Here is a 14,868-nt window from a genome sequence, read left to right on the forward strand (position 1 = left end):
AGAAAGACATGGTTGAAACTTAAATACATATTACTAAGTGAATGAAGTTAATCTGAAAAGGCTACATATTACATGATTCCAATTATATGACATTCTAGATATGGCAGAACTATAGTGACAGTAGAAAGATCAGTGGTTGCCAGAGTTTTGGGAGGAGGAGAGGAGATCAAATGGCTAAAGTACAGGGGATTTTTCTAGTGTCATGAAACTACTCTAAGATACTTTAATGGTGGATGCATGACATTATGCATTTGTGAAAACCTGTAGAAATTTACATCATAAAAAGTAAACCTTAATATATGCAAATTTAAAAAATCATTTAGGAGTTTAAAGGATCTCAGAAAGGAATACGGACTGGCAAGAGAATCTAACTGTATTACAAATATATGAAACAACCTCCCTAAAGGGTTGAGGGGGAAAAAGCACTCATCTAAGAAACTTTGGAAATGAGCCTGTAAGACTAAATGCAAAAGCAATTACACCTAATCATTGTACTTTAGTTGATAAAGTTGTTTCTCATTGGGGGTACACATCAAAAATTCTGATACCTCTATAAATACATACTGGAATTGAATAATTAAGTAAATGGAGAGCAGATGATTTGGAGCCAAACTTCTTGTTGGAGTAGAAATTTTAAGGTAAGCAAGGGAAGGAGGCTAGAATAATTCATTTGGTGATGGATTAGAGTTGGATTAGAGTTGGAGACATCAGTGTGCACTCATCTTTAGCTTAATATAGACACAGTTACTTAGAAAAATATTTATGTATATATGCATATACACAAGTTTCTGTACACACATATATATTGTTATATATTCTTGCTGTGTCAGCTGAGAGGGAGTAAAGGATATGACCCCACAGTAGCAAGAAGTACACTTAGCCCCCAGATCTTTGTTTCTAATACTAGTTGCCAATAAAAAGAACTATGACTCCTCAGAAATGGCTTCTAGGACCAGGACAGGAATTAGTCTAGAAAATAGATGAGTCCAGAAAATCTTGTAGTGCCAGAAAGTAAGAAAATGCTAAGAAAAAGAAAAAAAAATCCACATTGATGGGAGCCAAAGGGGCATAGGAGCCCACTGAAAGAGCTTCCAATGGCCAAAGTTGGAACAAGTTGAACAAAATAAGCAAAATCGCACTGGATAATAATCCAAAGTATAAAATGAATATCCATGAGTCCAGAGTCTCTGTCCTCAAGGAGGAGGAGCTTAACGTCCCACTCCCTAAGTGTGAGCTGCCCACGGTGACTTCCTTACAAATAGTTGAGTATGAAAAGGAGAGGCTACAATAGTAACTTTACATTGGAGAAACCTGAAGAACATGATCTCAGCCTCAGCCTTAAACATGTTGATCAAGGTCAACATCAACAGTGATAAGTCATATTAATAATATGTACCAGCTGGGCATAGTGGCTCATGCACTTTGGGCAACCAAGGTGGGAGGATTGCTTCAGCAGGAGTTCTAGACCAGCCTGGGCAACATAGTGAGACCCTTTTTATTTTGTAGACAAAATAAAAAGTAAAACATTAGCCAGGCATGATGGCACACACCTGTAGTTCCAACTACTCTGGGATGTTGACATGGGAGGATTGCTTGAGCCCAAGAGTTTGAGGTTAGGGTGAGCTATGATAGCAGCATTGAAGCCCAGCCTGGGTGACAGAGTAAGACCTAGTCCCCCCCCAAAAAAATTGTATATATCTTAACCCCCATCTAATCAACAGAAAAATATCAGACAAATCCTAATAGAGGGTCATCCTACAAAATAACTGATGAGTATTCCTCAAAACTGTTAAGTCATCAAAAACAAGTCTGAGAAAGTGTCACAGCCAAGAGGAGCCTCAGGAGATATAACTAAATGTAATATGGTATCCTCAATGGAATCCTGGAACAGAAAAAGGACATTAGGTAAAAACTAAGGAAAACCTGGATAAAATATGGGCTTTAGCTACTAAGAATATGTTGATATTGGTTGATTGATTGTACCAAATGTGCTATACTAACACAAGATGTTGACAATAGGGGAAAATGGATATGGAGTATATGGGAACTCTCTGTACTATCTTCTCAATTTTTTTTTTATTTTTTTTTTTGAGATGGAGTTTCGCTCTTGTTACCCAGGCTGGAGTACAATGGCGCAATCTCGGCTCACCGCAACCTCAGCCTGCTGGGGTCAGGCAATTCTCCTGCCACAGCCTCCTGAGTAGCTGGGATTACAGGCATGCGCCACCATGCCCAGCTAATTTTTTGTATTTTTAGTAGAGACGAGGTTTCACCATGTTGACCAGGATGGTCTCGATCTCTTGACCTCGTGATCCACCCACCTCGGTCTCCCAAAGTGCTGGGATTACAGGTGTGAGCCACCGCGCCCGGTCCTCTTCTCAATTTTTCTGTAAATCTGAAACCATTCTAAAAATAAAATCTGTTAAAAAATGAAACTATTATTTAAAGGCCTCATAATAATCCAGTGGTTTCTGTCTCTTCTGCAGTTTTGACAGTATTTCTTGCCTTGCTGACTCTTCTTCCCTCTCGGACATCACCTTTGATGGCAATCCCATAGCTCAAGAGTCATGGTACAAACACACTGTCCTTCAGAATATGATGCAGCTGCGCCAGCTAGATATGAAGAGAATCACGGTGAGAACCCTTCCAAAGTGTTCACCATGTTGTTTTCTTTAGTGTGGTTTAAGATATTGGGGTGCATATTCTTTGCCTGAAATGCATCTTAATTTTAATGAACTATAGGTTATCATGATTATATACTTCATAATTGCAATTACAGAGTTTTTACCACCTGACCCCATCCCCAGTTTAATTGAACAGGACTTTTAAAATTCCTAGCCTTCTGTTTAATTATCATGTTTGTTTTTCATTCTTGCTTAATATCTAACTAATAATTTATTTTGAAATGAATGAGAATTTCATTAAGTTACATAGTGTAATGGTTAAGAGCATGGGCACTGGAGCCAGATTGCCTGCGTCTGAATTCTGGCTTGACCGCTTCCTAGCCATAGACCATTGCCAGTGTACTTAACCTTTGCATACCTCATTTTCCTTCAAGTAAAATGGGATCAGAATTACATCATAGAGTTGTTGTGACGATAAAATAAAGTACTACACCTTAGAAGACTGTGAGGCTCCTAGGAAGCATTTGTATGTAGTTGTTATTGTTATTGTTGATGTTATACCTCCCAAAGAAGCTACCTCTTTTTATTCATTGTATTTCTATGTTATTTTCTACATTTAGATGTTTTAATATGGTTTCTGTTCTACGTGAAATGCTGTGCATAATAGCCCTCTCTTTTTAGTATATTATAGGTTCCAAGGTGTTCTGTAATTAAATACACTTGTTTATTTGACCAGGTTTATTTTTTTATCAGAAAACACATTTTAATCATCTCAGTGTGATAGTCTCTGACCTAGAAAAATATCCTAAGCCCCTACCTATTTTCTCTCTTCTGGACTGCTGATTAATTTTCATGTGAATTCTGATGATCAGCTAGGTTTATGCAATTGCCAACTGACCTCTTCCTTTGTATATTAGCTTCACAATGTGCGCAGTTTTCATTTACACATCAGCAATACTGTGGACCTCTAAAGTGTCTAGCTAATAGGTAAAAGTGTGGATGAATTGATGGATACCAGAAGTCTTCTAGGGCTCACCTCTCTCTGTTCCATGATGGAGCTATGGTTCTTGGTCCTCTCAGTTAATTCAGCTCTGTAGTGTCAATACTGTTTCATACTTTTGTGGTGACTCTTTACCCTTATCTCCCATGTCTTTCTTAATTAAGCATCTGTGCTACTTCTTAATTACTCTTTCTGATGTGGTTGAGATGAGTGGGGTAAGATATAGAGCTAACCCGTTTATATAAATTAGTACTTAATTTTATGGTATGTTCCTAATAGTGAAGGTATTTGTCAGTCTTGTCTACCCAAACTATATATAGTCTTTAAGGGCAGAAATCATTCTTCTTTTTTGCCTGGCATATACAGATATTCTTTAAATGCTTACTACCATTCCTTCTCTATCTCACATACTACTGAGAATGTAGTTTAACTTAATAATGATTAATAAAGACTTGTTGACTGAATGAAATTTATCTGACTTCCATGCCTTAAATAAAGGCAAATGATACTGTATGTAATTATTGTCCTTGTGCATTCCACAGGGTATGTTTGCCTGGTAAGGAAATGGGGGAAGATACCCAGGATGGGAGCAGCGCTGCAGTTCTGCTAAATGTATGGCATTAATAGCTATAAAGTGTATAAATATATAGGTCACATATATTTAGGATATATATAGACTATATATTTACATGTAAGATATAAATATACATTCGCACTTATAAAGCATATCTGCTCCACTACCATTTAATTAAAAAAAATTAAAAATAAATTAGAAATAATCTCAAAATTATAATAAGATTATGTACAGTAAAAGGTCTTTTTCTTTTTCTTGAACTATTGAGAGTAAGCTGTTGACTTGATTCCCCAGCAACCATGGACACTTCAATGTGTAATTTCAATAAGCAAAGACATTCTCCTATATAACCACAATATAACAACAAAATCAAGAAACATTCAAAAATTGCTAGCATCTGATTCTCACACCACATTCAACGTTTACCAGTTATATCAATATTGTTCTTTATAGCAAAAAGATGCAGTTTAGAATTATGCATTACATATAGATGAATTTTGTTGTCATGTGTCTAAAGTCATCATTTTTCTGGAACTATTCCTCAATATTTCTTTGATTTTCATAACTTTGATATTTATGAAAATTATAGGTCAGTTTTTTTGTAGAATGACCCTCAATTCAGATTTTTTGGGTTCATCCTGATTAATTTTTATTTATAGATTTTTGGCATTAATATCATAGTAGGGATTTTGTATTCTTATTGCATCTTAGCCCAGCATGTCCTACAACATGTTATTCATATTTCTTTATTGAGGATGCTTACTTCAAGATGATTTCTGCCAAGGTTTTCTTTGTGAAGTTTCCCTTTTTCCCTTTGTAATCCCATTCCTCATAAAAATTTCAATTTATTCATTCATTTGTATCAATATGGACTTATGGTATTTAGTCTCACCTTTTGTTTATAACTTTTTAGTAACTTTAGTGTGAAAGCTGTACCTTTTTAAAGGACTTTTTATAACAAATGTCAGCAAACAGCCTATAAGCTGGCTGTTTTTGTACATAAAGTTGTATTGGAACACAGTGATGCCCATCCACTTATGTTTTATCTATGTCTCCTTTGATGCTGCAATGGCAAAGTAAAATAGTTGCTATGGACACTGTATGGCCTACAAGCTCAAAATATTATCTGGCTGAAAAATTTGATGATGCCAGGTTTTGTTTCGTTTTGTTTTTGAGACAGAGTCTTGTTCGGTCACCAGACTGGAGTGCAGTGGCGCAATCTTGGCTCACTGCAATTCTGCCTCCTGGGATCAAGCGATTCTCCTCCCTCAGCTTCCCGAGTAGCTGGGACTACAGGCGTGCGCCACCGCACCCAGCTAATTTTTGTGTTTTTAGTAGAGACAGGGTTTCACCATATTGGCCAGGATGGTCTCGATTCCTTGACCTTGTGATCCACCTGCCTTGGCCTCCCAAAGTACTGGGATTACAGGCGTGAGCCAAAATGCCAGTTTTGAAACTATTTTTTCTCTTTACAAAACAATATCTTAATTGAATTTTTGTTTAAATTACCATACAAACATTCTTACTGTGTTGGACTACACAAATATTTAATGAACTATGCACTAGGGCAGTGGTTCCTAAACTGCCTGCAGAGGATGCTCCAGTCAACTCACAGGAAATGAATATTTTTAATTTCCAAGAGAAACACAGTGAGATTTGACATCTGTGAGACTCTGAGCAACTTAGTAGCTCAAAGCAGTTTACTGCTGGGGTCCAACCCATAGACCCAGGCTTGCACGGCAGATGAATAACACACTGACACAGATATTTTGCCTGGCAGTCTGGCTAACCTATACTGAGAAGGGTCTGGTAAAGAGTTAGCGGCCACAGCACAATCAGCCAGCAAAGTTGTTTTATTTAGTACAGATTAAATGGCAAAGGTCTTGAGTAAACACCACTAGAGGGTAATTGACATTGCTGGCCTCCTGAATAGAGAGCAATCAAGCACCCCTGGATAATCAAAGGGTCTTAAGACCACATGAGTAAACAAGCTATTTAGATAAACTCCTCTACATTCCTATGTATCTAAGCCCTAAGCTTTTAAAAGAATTCAACTGCCTTCAGCCAAACCTTTTACTGAAGCTATGCAACTCCCCCCAGCCTTCCAAGAAGGTTTGTGACTATTTCCTATAATTTTTCCTCTAAAATTTTTCCCACCACCCTAACTGAACTCCCACATCTCCTCTTTTTCTTTTTTTTTTTTTTTGCATCTGGCTTTATTGATTGAAGAGTACAGATGTGTTCAGTAACAGGTCTGTTAGTCAAGGTGGCTGTTGCTCTTATTCTGGCTTTGCATCCTAGAATTAGTAAATAACATGAGACAAACATAAGTATAATCAGTGACATTCTTTTCCAACCAAGGAGTGACCTGGCACCTTAGTCTGATGTGTGCCATTGCTAAGAAACTCCACTGGGGGTACGTTAATTCCTCCTAGCCAAGCAGTCCTGTCATTAGAGGCTGGGAAGGGAGCGTCTGCTTAAGTAACGGGGGAAAAAAGGCAGATTAGAAGATAGGCTCGAATAGAGTGTAGGAAGTACAGGTTGCAGGCAGAGTGAGAGAATAAAAAAGGAACAAATTTATCTGGGGTGAATGGTGTTTGGTTTGGAGTAGGATTTGCTTAGCCTACTGAGTTACCTTCTTCAGCATAATGTTCAGGGCCTGTGGAATCCGCATTTTCCAGGGCTGCAGGAACTGTAGGGTCTTTCCTAGGCTGGTTTGAGTTTTTATTCTTTCCATCCTTTGATGAGGACGTAGTCTCCAGGCTGGTGCTGGTGTACTGGAAATTCTAGGAGTGGTGCCTGTGCTAAGTAAGAGAACTTTTATAATCTTTGTTAAAGAACAGGTTAGTACTTTAAGAAAAACCTGTTGTGCTTTATTGTAATGTCTAGTTTATAGAAAAACTAGATACCTCTTTAACTTTAGCCAGTATGTTTGCACACAGAATTTCTTTTACAATTAACATTTTAAAACTTGCTTAGACCTTCAAAACAAAAGTCATACATTTCTTACATAAATTTCTTTTTATAACATTTTTCATGACTTTCACAATCTCTGGCATTCCTTAACTTTCTGACTTTGTTTTATAACCTTCCTTACTAAAGGTGCATTCTTGTATCTATAACATTCTCAACATTTTTTTCTCTTCTTCCTACTTTATCTCTCTCCTGTCTTTCTTTTTGTGTCTCTCTCTGATCTCTGTCTCTTCTAGTCTCTCTCTTATTCTTTACCACTATTTCGCTCTCCAATCTTTCTGTTTCTGCCTGATCTCAGAAGCTAAGCAGGGTCAGGCCTGGTTAGTACTTGAATAGGAGACCACATGGGAATAACAGGTGCTGTAGGGTCAGTTTCCTCATTTCTGGAACCGTGTTGGGTCTTAGCCACACCATGGTAAGGTTTGATGCATTGTGCTGGAATCCAGAGAGGACCTGAGGGGGTGTGAACACAAGCATATCCTCTTCTTTATGTTAGCAAATAATTTGGATCACACCATACATTACTGTTTACATCCTTCCATAAAACTGCAGGTTTTATATCTTGAGAGGTTTTAGCAAAGTGCTTTTCTACAGCTTATTGAAATTTGTCATCTATGTTTAAAAAATTGAGGATAAATAAGGCTTGTGCTAGTAGTGTTGCAGGATCCTTACCCATACTCCCCCATTTTTGTTTTTTGAGCTTATTTTTTAGGGTGGAGTGGGCACATTCTACTATGGCCTATCCTTGGGGCTTATATGGGATGCCTGTGGAATGCTGGATATTCCATGTGTGGCAAAATTGTTGAAATTGTGAGCTGGTATAAGCTGGACAATTTTAAGTTTTAATTTTAGTAGGCTGCCCCATAAATGCAAAAGTTAAAAGAAGATGTTTGATGATGTATCGAGTGGATTCTCCTGGAAGAGCATGTGCACTAATTAGATTAGTGTTGGTATCAACGGTTACAGGTATATATCTAAGTTTTACAAATTCAGGGATATGTGTAACATCTGTTTGCCATAACTGATTAGGTTCTAGTCCTCTAGGGTTAACATCTGTTGAAGGAGGGGACATGCCTGTGAGCTGGCAATCTGGGCATGGCAGGATAATTTGTTTATTCAGTCTCTGGGTAAGTTGAAATTGTTTACATAAGTTTTTCCAATTTAGGTGGAAAAATTGATGCAATGGGGTGGCTTGGTCAAGCAGTGATGTCATAACTTTTAGGTCTGCTTGTTCATTGCCATAAGCCAATGGGCCAGGCAGTGAGCTATGGGCTCAAATGTGTGTGATAAAAATAGGATGTGTGTGTTGATCTAGCAATTGCTGAAGTCAAAGAAAAAGTGTACACAGAATGGGCTCGAGAGTAGACTTTATGAGGGCTGTTTCAAGGTTTTGCGATAAATAAACAGAGTAAGCAGAGTCACTAAGCAATGTTAATGGCCTGAATGGAAAAAGTTTCTAAGGCCAATATCAGGACCCCAATCAAGCTCTCTGAGTGTTAGTAAATCCATATTGAACAAGAAAATGATGTGGCCTCTACCACACTGCTGCTTTTCCATGTTTACACAAACCGTCAGTAAACAGTGTTAAAGCATTAGGTATGGGAGAGTGAACTATTTTTGTAGGTAAGAGTACAGAAGTATGAGATAAGAACTGAAGGAGTTTATCAGCAGGAAGGATATTCTCTGTTTGACCTGTGCAATCAGAGAGTGCTATTTGCAGATCTAAAGATAGGGGCAAAACTGCTTTGAATTGCTTTTTACTCAAAGGAATCCGGATGATATCAGGATCATAACCTAATGATTGCATCATCTGCGGCCTGAATACTATGACTTTACTGATTAACTGGATATAGGGAGACAGTGTTTTAGTCCAGGTATGTGAGCAAAAAAACCATTCTAGAAAGCACAGTCCCAGAGTTATTTGTCCTATTAACCCTGTAGGGGAGTGTTTGGTGGGAAAAAATAAACAACTGAACCAAATAGCCTGGATCTATGCGATCTAGGTGCCTCTGAGAGATGGCTTGTTCTATTTCCTCGATTTTCCTTTTTGCTGCAGGGGTTAAATATCTGAGAGAATCTAGGGCTCTATTGCTCTTTAAGATAGAAAACAAGTTTTGCAACTTGTAAGTAGTTATGCCCAAGATGGGGCAAAGCCAGTTTATATCTACCAGTACTTTTTGATAAACATTTAAGGTATGTAAGTTGCTAGTATTTGATTTAACCTTTTGAGGTCTCACTGAACAGGAAGTTAGTATGTACCCAAGATATTTCCAAGGAGAGGACATTTGTAGTTTTTCAGGTGCTATGATTAAACCTCTTCACTTTGTATTCTTTACGACAGAGGCAAACAAACTTAAAAGTACTGGCTCTGTTGGGGCTGCCAGTAATATATCATCCATAAAATGAATAATCTTGCAATTAGAAAATTATTTTCTTTTGGGGAGCAAAGCCTGATCTACATGATACTGACACATGGAGAGACTATTCAGCATTCCCTGAGGAAGCACTTTCCAATGAAATCAGCAAGTTGACCTTTCATTATTAATAGCTGGTAATGTAAACGCAAATTTTTCTCTGTCCTGTTCTGCAAGAGGAATAGTATAAAAGCAGTCTTTTAAGTCAGTAACAATTATAGGCCAATCTTGAGGAATTGCTGTGGGGGAAGGGAGGCCCTGTTGAAGGGGTCCTATAGGCTGTAGATTAGCATTAATAGCACGTAAGTCATGCAAAAGTCTCCATTTACCAGACTTTTTGGGAATGACAAAAATTGGCAAATTCCAGGGGCCGTTAGATGGTTCTATATGGCTGGCTTTTAATTGCTCAATGAATTCAACTAATTCATGGGCTTTTTGTAATTTCTTTCCCTTCAGAGGCTATTGTTGTACCTAAAGAGGATTTTAAGAGAGCTACATTAGCGGTAGGGGAGGAATAACAGTGGCCTTTATTAGAATTTAAATTTAACTCAAATTTTAGCAGAGAATTATAATTTGGGATGTCGCTTGTACACAAGGAACACATGAAATCTTACTTTGGGCCACCTGTGGAGCTGTTTCAAGGTTTTAAGGACAGTGGTGTGGGTCCTGGGTGGTGGCCGCACTGCGCCTGCTTATGCGCCACTTTTTGTCTGCACCATTCCCTCCTCCTGATGCTGGGTGGATGCTGCCGTCCCAAGTGGTGGGAGCTTTCCCACTGCCAAAGCTTGCCCTCCGTCCACTGCCCATTTGGCTGTGCACTTCAGCATCTAATGCCTTTTCTTATCTCTATAAACATACACCTGATTTCCTTGTTGATATTGCATCACTGGGCAGGCTAAGAGCTCCCCTTCTAATGGCACTTGCTTAAGACAGGGTCCCATAGCTGTAGCATATCCCTTGGTTTTTTTCCCCTATTTATTGGAGGAAGGGGCTCAGGCAAAACCTCCATTTCCTCTTTGTTATTTTGTTCTGATGATAGCAGGGCTGAGGGACTCAGGGGTGGTAAAGTAGGTAACAGTTCTTCCTCCTTCCTCTTTTTAGGCTCTTCTGTGTATAATGGGACCAGAGCTGCCCTCACTAAAGCCCATAGCATTAGAGATGATAGTGGGACCCATTGCCCTTGCACATGATGTTGTTTAAGATTTCTTCCCACTTGTTCCCAGAGCTCAATGTCTAGTTTATCTTTTCTGGGAACCATGGATTAAGTGATACAACAATTTGCATTAGGTCGCTTAATTGAGCCTGTGAAACTGAGGCTCCACTGGCTTGGCAGCTGTTTCAATACTTTTATATACTGCCTTTGTTGTGCTGCTAACTATTGTCTCATGATGAAACCCTAGCCTGAACAGTTCCCTCAAACTTGGAGATCCTGAGGGGGCACTAGTGACCTACTGACTTAATGACTTATCGACATACTGACTTACTGACTGCACAGTCTTCACCTTCATTTTCAAGGGTTCCGTCACGATTCATTGCAGCTATTCCTCAGAGGGGGCACCAACTGCCATTTCCATTACAGCTGTTCCTCACAGCTGACACCAACTGTCGTTTCCATTACAGCTGTTCCTCACACAGGGCACCAACTGCCGGGATCTGACCCACAGACCCAGGCTTGCACGACAGATGAATAAGGTACACTGACACAGATATTTTGCCTGTCAGTCCGACTAAGGGTCCTGGCCAGTCACCCATGCCAAGAAGGGTCCAGTAAAGAGTTAGCAACCTCAACCCCAATCAGCCAGTGAAGTTTGCATTTATTTAGTACAGATTAAATGACAAAGGCCTTGAGTAAACACCACTAGAGGGTAATTGACATTGCAGACCTCCAGAGCAGAGAATATAGAGCAATCATGCACCCATAGATAATCAAAGGTTGGTCTTAAGACCACATGAGTAAGCAAGCTATTTAGATTAACTCCTCTACATTACTATGCATCTACACCCTAAGGTTTTAAGAGAATTCACTTGCCTTCAGCCAAACCTTTTACTGAAGCTATGCAAACCCCACCCCCCACAGCTCCGACCTTCCAAGAAGGTTCGTGACTATTTCCTATGACTATTTGTGTAATTTTTCCTCTAAAATGTTTCCCACCACCCTGACTGAACTCCCATAGTTTACCATTTCAACATTAATTCACACTATATTTCTTTCTATCACATATCTTTGAAAAGCTGAATTTTCAGTAGTTGTTGTAATTAAAAAAAAAAAATACCTTGCCAAAATCAGTATGGAGCAGGAAATGAGGGTGGCAGTGTCCAATCTGATACTCTGTTTCAGAAGTTGTATAATGCCCTCCTGGTTCTACACATCCCATTAGTAAGTAGCTGTGATTATTTAAGAATGATATAAAATGTTTTTTCTTTGTATTTACATTTGTAATTTTTAATTGCTACTAAATTGCTAAACCATGAATACTTACTAAATTGTTTGGACCTAACTACTTAGTAAACAGAGTTGTCACATATTTCTTTTGGCCTAGAAGCACATGAAAAAAATCCCTGGGACTCTTAGGTATTTTGAACTTTTTCTTGGTTTTTGTCATTGGTTCTGTTTATATGATGGATTACGTTTGTTGATTTGTATATGTTAAACCAGGCTTGCATCCTAGGGATGAAGCCAGCTTGATTGTGGTGGATAAACTTTTTAATGTGCTGCTGAATTCGGTTTGCCAGTATTTTATTGAGGATTTTTGCATCAATGTTCATCAGAGATATTGGCCTGAAATTTTCTTTTTTGTTGTGTCTCTGCCAGGTTTTAGTGTCAGGATGATGCTGGCCTCATAAAATGAGTTAGGGAGGAGTCGTTCCTCTTTTTCTTTTGTTTGGAATAGTTTCAGAAGAAATGGTACCAGCTCCTCTTTGTACCTTTGGTAGAATTTGGCTGTGAATCCATCTGGTCTTGGGCTTTTTTTGGTTGGTAGGTTATTTCTGCCTCAATTTCAGACCTTTTTATTGGTCTATTCAGGGATTTGACTTCTTCCTGGTTTAGTCTTGGGAGGGTGTATGTGTCCAGGAATATATCCATTTCTTCTAGATTTTCTAGTTTATTTGCTTAGAGGTATTTATAGTATTCTCTGATGGTAGTTTGTGTTTCTGTGGGATCAATGATGATCTCCTCTTTATCATTTTTTATTTTGTCTGTTTGATTCTTCTCTCTTTTCTTTATTAGTCTGGCTAGTGGTCTATATATTTTGTTAATCTTTTCAAAAAACCAACTCCTGGATTCATTGATTTTTTGAAGGGTTTTTCCTGTCTCTATCTCCTTCAGTTCTGCTCTAATCTTACTTATTTCTTGTCTTCTGCTAGCTTTTGAATTTGTTTGCTCTTGCTTCTCTAGTTGTTTTAATTGTGATGCTAGGGTGTCAATTTTAGATCTTCCTGCTTTCTCCTGTGGGCATCTAGTGCTATAGATTTCCTTGTAAACACTGCTTTTGCTGTGTCCCAGAGATTCTGGTATGTTATGTCTTTGTTCTCATTGGTTTCAAAGAAGTTCTTTATTTCTGCCTAAAATTTGTATTTACTAAGTAGTCATTCAGGAGCAGGTTGTTCAGTTTCCATGTGGTTGTGTGGTTTTGAGTGAGTTTCTAAATCCTGAGTTCTAATTTGATTGCACTGTGGTCTGAGAGAGTGTTTGTTATAATTTCTGTTCTTTTGCATTTACTGAGTAATGTTTTACTTCCAATTATGTGGTCAATTTTAGAATAAGTGTGATATGGTGCTGAGAAGAATGTATATTCTGTTCATTTGGGGTAGGGAAAGTTCTGTAGATGTCTACTTGGTCCAGAAATGAGTTCAAGTTCTGAATATTCTTGTTAATTTTCTGTCTTGTTGATCTGTCTAATATTGACAATTGGATGTTAAAGTCTCCCACTGTTACTGTGTGGGAATCTAAGTCTCTTTGTAGGTCTCTAAGAACTTGCTTTATGATTCTGAGTACTCCTGTATTGGTTGCATTTATATTCAGGATAGTTAGCTCTTGTTGTTGCATCGATCCTTTTACCATTATGTAATGCTCTTCTTTGTCTTTTTTTATCTTTGTTGGTTTAAAGTCTGTTTTATCAGAGACTAGGATTGCAGCCCTTGCTTTTTTTCTTTCCATTTGCTTGTTAAATCTTCCTGTATCTCTTTATTTTGAGCCTATGTGTGTCTTTGCACATGAGGTGGGTCTCCTGAATACAGCACACCAATGTGTCTTGATCCTTTATCCAATTTGCCAATCTGTGCCTTTTAATTTGGGCTTATAGGCCATTTACATTTAAGGTTAATATTGTTATGTGTGAATTTGATCCTTTCATTGTGATGCTAGCTGGTTATTTTGCCCATTAGTTGATGCAGTTTCTGCATATCATTGATGGTCTTTACATTTTGGTATGTTTTGTAGTGGCTGGTACTGGCTTTTCCTTTCCATATTTAGTGCTTCCTTCAGGAGCTCTTGTAAGGCTGGCCTGATGGTGACAAAATCCCTGAGCATTTGCTTGTCTGTAAAGGGTTTTATTTCTCCTTCGTTTACGAAGCTTAGTTTGGCTGGATATGAAATTCTGGGTTGAAAATTCTTTTCTTTAAGAATGTTGAATATTGAATGTTGAATATCTTTAAGAATGTTGAATAAGCCACTCTCTTCTGGCTTGTAGTGTTTCTGCAGAGAGATCCAATGTTAGTCTGATGGGCTTACCTTTGTAGGTAACTTGACCTTTCTCTCTGGCTGCCCTTAACATTTTTTTCTTCATTTCAATGTTGGTGAATCTGATGATTATGTGTCTTGGGGTTTCTCTTCTTAAGGAGTATCTTTGTGGTGTTCTCTGTATTTCCTGAATTTGAATGTTGGCCTGTCTTGCTAGGTTGGGGAAGTTCTCCTGGATAATATCCTGAAGTATGTTTTCCAACTTGCTTCCATTCTCTCCATCACTTTCAGGTACACCAATCAAATGTAGGTTTAGTCTTTTCACACAGTCCCCTATTTCTTGGAGGCTTTGTTCATTCCTTATCACTCTTGTCTCTCTAATCTTGTCGTCATGCTTCATTTCATCTTCAATATCTGATATCCTTTTTCTGCTTGATCGATTCAGCTACTGATGCTTGTGTATGCTTCACGAAGTTCTCATGCTGTGTTTTTCAGCTCCATTATGTCATCTATGTTCTTCTCTAAACTTGTTATTCTAGTTAGCAATTTGTATACCCTTTTTTCAACGTTCTTAGCTTCCTTGCATTGGGTTAGAACATACT

At 38.3% G+C, this 14,868-nt stretch overlaps 1 protein-coding gene across 3 annotated transcripts in view; it reads left to right on the forward strand.

The window, feature by feature from the left end:
- Window positions 1-14,868, forward strand: part of LRRC49 (leucine rich repeat containing 49) — a 139,173-nt gene that overhangs the window by 70,467 nt on the left and 53,838 nt on the right. For 2 of the 3 annotated variants that reach the window (XM_012451310.3, XM_012451311.2), the window contains exon 9: window positions 2,487-2,634. In XM_012451310.3, the coding sequence (XP_012306733.1) occupies window positions 2,487-2,634 (148 nt within the window). Of the gene's footprint in view, window positions 1-2,486; window positions 2,635-4,171; window positions 4,237-14,868 lie in introns of those variants that run through there. The other variant, XM_064382182.1, reaches the window with a different exon arrangement.

Source organism: Aotus nancymaae, unplaced genomic scaffold, assembly GCF_030222135.1.
Source record: "Aotus nancymaae isolate 86718 unplaced genomic scaffold, 86718_ANA_hifiasm-v0.15.2.pri h1tg000003l, whole genome shotgun sequence".
Classification (NCBI taxonomy): Eukaryota; Metazoa; Chordata; class Mammalia; order Primates; family Aotidae; genus Aotus; species Aotus nancymaae.